This window comes from Hoplias malabaricus, unplaced genomic scaffold (assembly GCF_029633855.1).
Source record: "Hoplias malabaricus isolate fHopMal1 unplaced genomic scaffold, fHopMal1.hap1 scaffold_40, whole genome shotgun sequence".
Taxonomy (NCBI): Eukaryota; Metazoa; Chordata; class Actinopteri; order Characiformes; family Erythrinidae; genus Hoplias; species Hoplias malabaricus.
The window spans coordinates 132071-143563 of NW_027100978.1; the positions used below are offsets into that span (position 1 = coordinate 132071).

Below are 11493 nucleotides of genomic sequence, written 5' to 3' on the forward strand. Positions count from 1 at the left end.
GAGCCGTCCATGACCCTGTCACTGACGCACTGCTTGTCTTTCTTAGAACTACTTTTCTTTTCGTAAGTGTTAACCACTGTATGAAGGCAACACCCACAAGACCTGCTGCTCTGGAGACGCTCTCTGACCTAAACCTGACCAAAGTGTCAAAGCGGCTCTGATCCTTGCGATGATCAACTTCAAGAACTGACTGTGAATTTGCAGCCAGATATATCCCACAATTCCACAGGTGCCAGACCATCCGCATTACTCCTTTCAGCTGTCAGCGGTGCGTGCATGTGTCTATACTTGTTTATACGTGTGTATATACATGCACAACCATGGGAACCAAGCTACTTCCACTTTCTGCTTTCTGATGGACAGGAAGCAACATCAAGAAACGCGTGATAAAGAGATGGGTGACATATCTTTTACGTATCTCAGACATACAGCAGGGTTTTTAAAAGAAAGGCACATGTGAGCGTTCTCTGTTAAATAAACCCATCAGACTTAGAGAAATCAAACAGACTCGAACAATAAAAATAAAACAGTAGCTGGTCATGGAGAACCCTGGAGAACAAGCAGCACAGCAGCTCGCTTTTATTGAATACCTCCCAGTAGCAATGTATCAAACAGAGACAGACGCCCAAGCTCCTGGATCAATCAGTGATTTTTGGTTTATTTTCCTCTGTTAGACAGAGAACATCTTAAAACAAAGCTACGTGTTATTTGCCAGAGCAGGAAAAATAAACCATATTTGATATATGTTTAGTTTTATACAGTGCATCTATGTTTTAGTTTGTTGCTGTATCCTAAACTACACACAGGGGACACACACACACATACACACACTATCACAGGCCTGAACATGTCTAGTTAAAACTAGTAAAAATGTGTTTCTGATAAAGCAGTGAGTGGGAGAAACTAAGCAGAACTGAACTGAACTGAACTGAATAGTGAGTAGTAAGGGCGCTAACTCTTACTTTACCAATCTGCGCATGCTGAGGAGCTCCTCCAACTATCTCCACACTCTGTGGGTGAAGGAAGTGTCCGGCTCCCACAGAGTATCCTGCAGGACAGAGAGGACATGTAAACGCCAGAAGGTCTTTTTAACTTGGCATGAGTCAAGCAATAACGGGGGAGCCACTTTTGCCTCAGAACCAGACTTATTTTGTTGTGCGTAAGATTACAACTACAGTCTGTGATTTGAAACAACACGCTGTAATATTTTTAACTTAAAATTACAACTTCAGAATCATCATGACCCTCCAATGACCTGTGATATGGAGAACAGAGCCTCTGCCGATGCTACTCTGGGCTCAGCGCTGCATAAACTGCGCTATGTAACTTTTGTAGGAGGGTAGGGGATCCCCCAACTCGCTCTCCTGACCACCAATACGTGGTGCTCCTTTAAGTCCCCAGAGATGGTAGCACTGTTTTCTTTCTAAGGTTAATCTTGTTTCTCTGGGCCCACTATATACATGTGCAATGTGTGTCTAATGCAAACCTCCCAAACATCTAATAAACGTCCGCTGTGTTTAACCAGTATCTATTCGTTTTCTGTGTAAACTGGTCGGCCGTAACAGTGGGTGACCCTTCCCCACTTCTCTCACGTACTTGGAAGGAGGCACAAACATTTGTGTAAAGTGAGAACATGGTTTACAGCAAAACTGTCCAAAAAACCTTTCAATAATGATCAGCAAAAGAGGGCTTTCCATCACATATCTGCACTGGACTATTAAGACAATGCCAGGACTCTTCTCAGAAAGGACTAATGAGAAAACCTATTTCCTGAGACGTATATTATCATATTTCATAATTTTGTAACAGGTTCTCAAGGGCTTTAAAGGAACCCAAGGTTAGATTTGGTATTTTCGCTCCTGGGATCCCTGTGGAGATTCAGAGAGTAATTCACTTGTACAGCACTGTCATGTTGTGCCTGAAGCCCAACATTACCCTTAGCACAGCAGTAGCCCTAAAGCGATTAACAGCGTGGGTGATCTGGTGGTGTAGAATCTGTCTCTTTAGCCTTCCATAACCTTTTCTTTTTCAAATTTGCATTTGTCAAAAAAATGTTGAGGCGTATAGTGTGAGATCTGTGATGTATCTAAAACAAGCGATTCCGACATTAACCAGAAAGAGTCAGCTGAAAAAAAAGGTGATAGAACACGTCTGCATCTTCAAGGAGGAGCTACTGTTTGACCGCTAGTGACTGCCTGAGTGCCTCAGTATAGACACCCATTAGTTTCTATTGCCCACAGGCTTTTGGCTTTTGTGGCCTAGAGTAAGAACAGCAACAAAAACAGGTGATAAGAATTATGAAGAGCACTGTAACTTACCAAGATAGCTACCATACAGCACTGAACTGTCGTCATCCACGTAGGCAGCAAACACACTGCTCGAGATATTGTAGACTAGAACAGACCCCGTCCAGTATGAACTGCCCGGAGCTCCCATTATCATCAGGTCCTGCAAAGGCACCATCAAACTCCATCAGAAATCACTAAGAACTCTAGAAACAGCTAAAGAAACAGCTATTTTTAGAGTGTTACTGGTTGTTCGTATAGGAGGAGAAATACCTCAGTGAGAAAGTTTGAAATTCCAGCTTGGCAGGACCCATAGTCTTCACCAAACCGCTTCTGATGATCTGAGCAAACAAAACCCCATTTAGACACAGAGAAAACACTTCTAGCCAGGAGTTTGTTTATTCACTGCATTGAAATGCTTCAAGGGGCATCTCGCACAGATGAAATATATGGTTAATTTCCAAAAATGTAGATGAAATGTGACAACTTTACAGCAGACTGCCAAATGTTCCTAACATTTAAAGCAAATTCATGTAAAGGGATTTTATTAAAAGTCATTCTGGAGCACATCTATTGGTCCATTGATCTTTCTAACAATCCAGAGCAATCAAAATAAATACGCTCACGATCCAAAGAAAAACCTGTATCTCCATTTTTAGGGATTTTTTAGTTTATTACATAGTTAGAACACAGCAGCTGTCCTTCACACTGTGTGAAAATTTCATGATGAACGGACCAATAGAAATGCTGCAAAACTAACTGGAATTCAATTTTATACAGTACCAGTTTGGAACAAGACTACACTTATAAAGGTTATAAATGGTTTAAAATCTGTTTATTAATGATCATTAATCAGGTTGTAAACATTAAAAGTCATTAATAATCATTAATAACACATAGACTAGAAGTTTTACAGTGACCTGTTGTTTGCCAATTATTGAGCCCATATCCATCTACAGTTAAACCTGACATCTCGCCGAATACTGATCTTGCTTTGTCTTCTCCATCAGTCAACATTTACCATTTAACCACCAAGTTTCATAATGAGCCAATGATACAATGTATTTTTAGACACCAATGTTAACGCAGTGCACATTAAAATAAGGAACGACTAAATTGACATTTTCAGGTCGTACATTATTTTCAGTATTAGACAAAAAAGAGATCACTAATCTGTGCAAAATAATTATTAATGATTTTTGAGGTGTAATAAACATATTTTAAACAATTTATAAGCCTTTATAAGTGTAGTCTTATTTTAAAGTTGTACATTGAATTTTTTTGAAAGTTTTTCCTACTCATTTACAGTTACTATTTTGAAGATAGATGTTTTTGATTGGACAGTGACTGTATATAATGGGTATACAGTGGACAGTGATCAATATATCACATCGAATTGAATCAACAGAAATCTGTACCTCTGTAGCAGGGGATGAAGTGATTAGTCCGGCTGAAATCTGAGTTGAATTTGTAGCACACGCCATTGGGTAACTTGTTCTGACTGTCTTTCTTTGAGTAGTAGACGTTCTTCCAGCGATGACCACAAGCCTGAAGAGAGAACCAGAACAAAACACTCACAAACCAAGCTGTAATAGACGTGATGAGTAACCTCTTAGCTGAGCTTTCAGGTCTTATACTTTTGTTTATAAATTAAAATAAGTAAAAGTGGCAGCTAACAGCATCCAAACACTACTTACTTCTTGTTTATTTAACACAATATTTGAATCATTAATGGTTCATTCATGTTGCAAATTATCTATATAAGTCTATGTAGTGTAACTGTATGTAGGAGTAAATGCCATTAGTTGGTGTCCATCAGTATTTCAGTGCATCAGTACTTTACTGGCAGAAATGAAGAATTAGTTCCTCTAAAAACATACTGTAAACAGCTAGGAAGGTCCAGCATCTACCAATTTCACACGTTCATCCAGTCACTTACACACACCTGTGGGCAGTTTCACAAACTCATCTAGTCACAAACACACACACCGGTGGGCAGTTTCACACATCCACCCAGTCACTCACACACTTACTTGTTTTGTTGTTTTGCATCATTTGAATACAACAGCTGTCCTTCCCACCATCTGAATTTTTTTTTACAATGACTTCCACTGAACGTTATGAAGGTTTTTCCTTTCCTACTGTAAAGGTACTATTTTGGAGATACATGTTTATCTTTAAACAGTGGCAATATTAAACGATATAATATATCAGTAGGGGTCTTTGGGGACTTCTGGAAATAAAAATACATGGTAATTTTGCCTCATGTAGTCACTGTAAATTTCAATAAATTAGTCCACAGTGCATTGGGTTATGATCTAGTTTAATAAAAGGCAGAAATAAACACAGTCCATCAACGTTAGTGATGTCATAATAATATCATTAATAAACACACGGATCATTAATAAACACATGGAGACAGATGCAGCCCATTTACGGCTGATACAGTGTAAGAGAGTGTTTACTCTATTGTTGGCTACAGCTGGAGGTTAAGCAGTAATTCAATCTGTAGGAATTTAGTTTTGATATCATTAGACACAGAGTGAAAGCTATTATACTCAGCAGAAGTTCATTCTAATGTGGTGTGTTATGGCAAAAGCCAAAAATAAGAACAGACTGACCACACACCGCTTTAGCACCTGCTGCTGTTGTGTAAAATTACAGTTACAGCTTGTATTTGAGCTCTTCTCAATATATTGACACTGTCAAAATTAAAGTATGCATCTCCAAAACAGTAACTTTACAGGAGAATGGAAATAAAAGGTCTTACCTTTCAATGGAAGCCAATGTAAAAAAGATTTTTTTCTAAATAAATTTGGAGCATTTTCATTGGTCCATTCACCATGAAATTTTGCACAGTGTGGAGGACAGCTGCTGTGTTCTGACGTAGCTAACTAAACATCCACAAATATGACGATACATCTATTTATGAACAGTCAGAAAGTTATCATCTCTAAATGTGACTAGGTTTAAAAATAAAACACGTCAAAATGGTCTCTTCTTCACAGAGATCTTTATAAACTTTTAATGTTTAAAGGTATAGCTGATAAAAAAAACTGATCACATAGACTACGTAAGACACTACACAAACATAATATAAACATTAGCTTTTATAATCATCTAAATACTTACTTTTTATTTAATACTTATGATGAAAAGTAAAAACAGATAAAACATTCTCACATGCGTAGTTTGCATAGTTTCAGTGATAGTAAATGAAAATGACTGTAGAGAAGTCATACACGCTTTACAGAAAAGGGAAGTATGAAACATACCAGAATATCACCGTTGGACTGTCGTCTGGAGAGACTTACTCCCAGCCACTGGCCGTCACTCTCAGCTTGGCAGGTTTTCCCACACTTCTCCACACCTGGACACAGACACAAATACACAGTCTGTGTTAGTGTGAACCCAATAGACTATACACACTGTGTCTTCACGCACACACAGTATAATAAACAGGGACGGGACCGGTGTGTGTGCAGGGGGCTAGAGTTATGGAAGCTTATATCCAACAAATGAGAAAATCACAATATTGAGTATGATGTTAATAGTTAATACTAAGAAGAATCGTATAGATATCATAAGAGAGAGAGTTATGAGAGCCAGTGCATAATGTTTATAACAGTGTCTCTCTCACTGGACACGAGTTTCCTTTTTTTAGTTTTGAGCTGTGAACAAAAATTTAAAGACTTCTCCTTTTAAAACATAGCAAATTATACCATTAAAATGTGTCATTACCTACTGAACATAACAAGACTGTGAGCCATCCCCTGAACTGTTTCACACACATGCTACAGCAACTATGGACTCTGTTTAAATACAGATTAAAAGCCTTTTAAAACTCCTCATGGTGATGTAGGTTTAATAGTAGCCATTACTGCTTCAAACGTTTTAAACACATCGCTGGCAGCATTTTAATAGAACTTAACTCACGTAAACAGAGAGACGTTGTTAAACTGTGTATGTGTCTTGTTTGTAATTGAACCATTCCACAGTGTAAACAGTAACAGCAGACATCCTGAGACTAGGATACTATCTATATTTTCATTTTCAGCAGGTGCTAACTGGCAAAGTTCAAGCTTGGATTAGACGTTACAGCCATTCATCTCTGATCAACAGTGACATGAACTCCCGACAGTTTTTAGCCATTTTCGCTCGGTTTCCTTTCTTCTTCGTTCTCGTTTTCACTCAGTGCTCTTTTTTCTCAGAACTCATTATGTCTTTTTTGATGTGCTTAACCTCGTGTTTGTCCTTTCACTTAAATGCGGGTCCAGCGACGTGACTGGGGAGATGAGGGGGCGGGGTAATTCTAAAGTCTGTGAACGTTACATAAACAGCAGTGCAAATTCAGAACGACTCATTTAATCTCACGATGTCAGACTTAGACAGCTGCCAAAAACCTGTCTGTGGTCTTGTTTCACTGTGTGTGGGTTGGTAAGCTCCAAATCCCCAAATTAATGTGCCCATGCACAGAACAAGTGACCTTTTTCATAATAAGTCATCTATAAAGTTTTGACCTGTCGCTGAACTCAACAGTGAGCTCAGCAGTGTTATAACTCAACCGTGTTTCTACCAGAGCTGCGAACAGAGTTGAGTTCACAGAAACTGTGCAGCGAAGTGAGACCCACTTTACTGAAAGTGAATACTGAAACCCTCCAGTTTTCACACCTCAGGAAAATGACTGGGTCTTCTGAGGTGATGCTGTTATTGTAGCACAAAGAAACCGATCCTGAAAAACTGACACCAAACCCCAAAAACCAAGATGGTCCACCACAGCTTTTACTGAATCTTCACCAAGCCCCTCATTGATGTAAAGCTGGGGAGATTTGGTGGTAAGGAGTGTGAAACTACAGGGCTTTGTAGAAGCGTTGGAATGTGTCATCTCCTGTAGAGCTCATGACTGCTCTCTGCCCTGAGGCAAAGCTTTAAAATCTCCATGTGGTCATGACGTGGCTGATAACGTGCTCTGAGCACACTTACCACATCAGGGAAGATACAAACATCGCTATATGTTCTTCTTAGCTTGAGTTACTGAGTCAAGCAGTACACACATATCCGGTCCTATAGAAATATATTAATCTGCAAGTAAAACTAATTCACTCAACAGATGTGACTGATATGACCACTGGGTTCTAATATTTTATTTGGTTTCTGTGAATATTCTTCTCATGTTTACTGTTTTCTCCAATTCTTGCTTAGTCAGTCGTACTTGCTTAGACCTTACTGTTCGATTCACATGAATTTCTCCACCATCCGAATGTGTTGCGCAATCAGCAACAACAAAAACAAAAATGTAATTCATTTCCAAAATGTTACAAATTTGATTTCTTTTTCAGAGCCAGTCCTTTTTTTTTTTTAGATGTTTTTATATTCCATACACTGGGTTTCTTTTCACCCGAATTAACAGAATCACTCAATGGACACGTGTTAAACAGAAGCCTCTCAGTAAATAGTAAGTGAACTATGAGCTACCACATGCTCTCGTAGAGACACACAGTTTAGTGTGTTTAGTTTGACTTTTAAAGACAAACAAGACGTCTCATAGAGGAAAGAATGCATTCGAGCCAGAGATACACACTCGCCTTGCCATTCTTGCAGCAGGTTATATCTCATGACATTTCCTTTGATGTTCACACACCTTCTGCAGAAGGTCCAACCTCATGTTTACCACCAAATGCTTTCTGTTTAAAGTAGATAGTTGTAACCATTACACATCACCTCAAACAGTTTTAAAGTCTCTAATAATCACCCATATGGACACAAAAGAAGGAAGCAAGGACGGTACTGGCTGGAGGAGACAAGAAACAAGCGTGATGGAAGGAAATCATTTTCTAAATTACTGACAGACCTGAATTGTTGTAGGAATATTTTAATATTGCTTTTTAATATTTGGCTCCAAAGAAAAACTATCTGTGCCTTTTATTTTCCCCTTTTAGAAGCCATAGGCTTTTTAAGCAATTGTTTTGTCTGGAGCCCTGCATAGCTGTGGGGGTGGATTCCATTAGTACACCCTCCACTGAAATACACCATGTCCATACATTTGTAAATACCCCTTCCACTTCCATTTTAAGCGGCATTCATTTCTGACACAGCTTGAATAGTCTCCACAGACAAGCATGAGCTGAAATGAGACGCACTGGAACAGCGACCCATGAGCCTCAGGTCACTCATGCCAAGAATAGGGCGGATGGGGTATGAAGTCCATCAGATTTTCAAAGCTATGTTCCAACATCTATTATAAAGCCTTCGAAGATTAGAAACTATGTGAAAAACAAATGGGGGAACCCAGTTCCGTTTCAGACAGAGTTACTGTGCACTCCTGCTCTGTGTTTCCTTGCTTTGTGCTCCTACATCATTCTACCAAATGTCTAGGGTGGACAAGGATGTTTTCTTTTTGTTCTTCTGGACAGATCCGGCCTGTTAGCCCTTATTTGGATGGGAAGGTTAGACTTGGTAATGGCAGGAAGATAAGCTGGACTAGCCTATTAGCTTGTGCTTTGTTCTGTGTGTACCTACAGGAAGTGGAGTCAGAGGAGTGTGTATAAGCATAACCAAATAAAATGGGCTGAAACAAACCACAGAGACTCATCTGCTGTGTGGGAATGCCACCAAAACAATTCCCTGAGTCCTCGTGGATGGTACGGAATGAACAGAGCCTAAGGTATGGGGAATGGGAATGGCATTTGGTTTATACGCAAGAAATCAATTGAGAAACAGGGAGCAGACAGAGGGCAACAGAAATGTAGAAGTAAAACAGCGCACAGGAGAAAACAGCCATGTATCTCGACTTAAAGGAGACACCCACCCGTCCGGATCTCCTCACACATCTTGTTGGAAATGCTGCACTTGTAAATGGCTCCTGGAGTTTCGACGCTGGTGGAGAAACTGGAGTTAGCAGTCGGGGCTCCAACTATCAACCTGAGAGTGAAAGATATATAATTACACAATCAGTACTAATAGTGAAGGACTTAAAACTACACATGCGACTTTAGAATCTAACCCTTCAATGAAATAAACCACTTAAGCCAGAAACCCCAATGATATAAACAACTTAAAAGACCATATCATGTATTTCCCCCTTTTAAGGTCATTTTAGCCTTAGATTCAACCTCTTTTTACAGCTCAGAATTAAAGGTGTTGCTGTTCAGGACGTGTGTAAATGTGCTCTGTTCTGATTGGCTGTACAACGTGCTTTATAACTTCAAACTTTATGGGCTACAGCAGAGGTATTCAAACTGCAGAAGGGTATATTTATATATATATAATATACGTATAATACTTAAACCATATATATATATAATATCAGCCTTCCTCCTGGTTTCAGTGAATCTGGTTTAATTGTGTTCACACCTGAATTCCTATGTGGATAATCACTATCTGGAATTACTCCTGACGCACAAGATGCATCAGACCACCAAGTTTATACGTGGTCTTAGATTAATCAGTTCAAGACGTGATCCTGCATGCTTTCTATTACCCAGATTCTTTGGAATCCAGTTTTCCACTCCATCTTTAATGAGTCAGAAATTACAGCCCAGTGCCTCAGATTATAACTTCAGCCTCGTACTGTGTGTGAAGTCCAGGCGTTCACACCGTTTAAAATGGAAAGGAAGTACTGAACGAGATGCTTATTTCAGCATTGTATATTTAAACACATTTTAACATGGCATCCCCTAATGTGAATTCACACCTCTCACTGCTGCAACATTAAAGGTGGAATGGAAAGTTCCAATAAATAAGAAGCCAGTTACAGTAGTGTAACCCTTCTGAATATAAACACATATGGACTTTAACTACCGCTGCCCCATTTTCAGGTAAGACCTTCAACTTCAGCCTTGTATGCTCAAGTGGAATAAACGTGTGTCTACGGTTACACGTTTCAACCAATGAATTTTGCACCATTTAAGGTGGAATGGCAACATCGAATAAGAAGTGAACTTCACATAAGTGTGAAAGTCAATGCATTTCCACCACTTGAGGAAAATGGGAATAAGAAGCCAGCTTCACAACTTCAGTGGTGCATTCTTAGTTTTCACCGGGTATTTTCACCATTTAAGGTGGAACAGAATATTAAAATAAAAATTAAAAAAAAAACTCACATATGCAGTGTGTTATTAAATATTTGGTCAAAGAGATGCTGGACCATTTACAGTGGAAATGCAAATTACGCTCCAGTGGCATACACTCCTTTATGAAGTTTATGAATTCCCATGACTTAAAAGTGGAAAGGAATATTTGGATATTTATTGGATAAGACTCAACTCTCCTAAACTCAATCTAGTGTAAAGTCTTTGTGTTTACACCACTTAAAGTGGAGAGAAAATCTAAATAAAACAAGTCAACTTCAGCTTTATATTTTCAGCTCCAAGAAAACTAAGCATCCATTCATTTAAGGTGTCGAGGAATATCTGAGTGTATAAAGTTGTAGAACTAAACTGTTTAAGGTGGAACGAAAAGTTGTGAAAATGAGCCAAATTCAGCATCATATTCCCACGTGTGAAGTCCATGCATTTATGGCATTTAAGGCGGGGAAGAAGCCCAGTGGAGCGGGTTGTAACTCACCATGAGTTCGACTGGTGTGTGTGCAGTAGGACGGAGTATCCGAACATGGAGCCGCCGGGTCCGGTGAGTGTGTGTGGAGAGTGTGTGTCCAGGTTGTATCCGTGGCTGAGGAACAGCGCACAGCTCCACGCGCACAAACTCGCCAGCGCGCACCGCATGACCCCACAGTTATTAAAACCACTGTCTAACACCGAAACTATACACTGCTATAAACTCCAAACAGCTCCTTCACAGCCACCAGCCCTTTATTCGCTCACAGACTCTGTGCAGTAATGGCAGGAAAGTTTATCCGAGTGTGTGAAGCTGTGAGTGTGTGCGTGTGTGTGAGAGTCTGTGTAACTGTATCGCGCGCCTGTTGCGCTCTCAGCGCGCACCGGTGACCCCTCCCTCTGGGCTGAAACTAAACTTGTCATGCGCACTAGAGAATGTGTGTGTGTGTGCGCGCCAGGTATACATCACATTGTGGGGGACTGTACACACTAATTTAGTAGTACTTTTGGAAATGTTAGTGCTAAGTCTATGTAACGTCCCCACAATTCAGAGTTTGGTGTGTGTGTGATTCAGTACCAAGTTTAAACTGCGTTGTGAGGTCCTAAACCGTTTTGTCCATTACAGTAGCATGTCCCCACAATGTGCATCATTA

General features: G+C 39.7%; 1 protein-coding gene across 1 annotated transcript in view; it reads right to left on the reverse strand.

Annotated features, from left to right (window-relative positions):
* Positions 1-11103, reverse strand: part of itga4 (integrin alpha 4) — a 49225-nt gene extending 38122 nt beyond the window's left edge. Inside the window, exons 1-7 of the mRNA XM_066659015.1 lie at positions 10851-11103; positions 9094-9206; positions 5561-5655; positions 3704-3833; positions 2559-2626; positions 2319-2448; positions 963-1048 (exon numbers count right to left, since the gene is read on the reverse strand). Of these exons, the coding sequence (XP_066515112.1) occupies positions 963-1048; positions 2319-2448; positions 2559-2626; positions 3704-3833; positions 5561-5655; positions 9094-9206; positions 10851-11008 (780 nt within the window). The 5' untranslated portion in view covers positions 11009-11103. The remainder of the gene's footprint in view (positions 1-962; positions 1049-2318; positions 2449-2558; positions 2627-3703; positions 3834-5560; positions 5656-9093; positions 9207-10850) is intronic.
* Between the last annotated feature and the right edge of the window lie 390 nt (positions 11104-11493).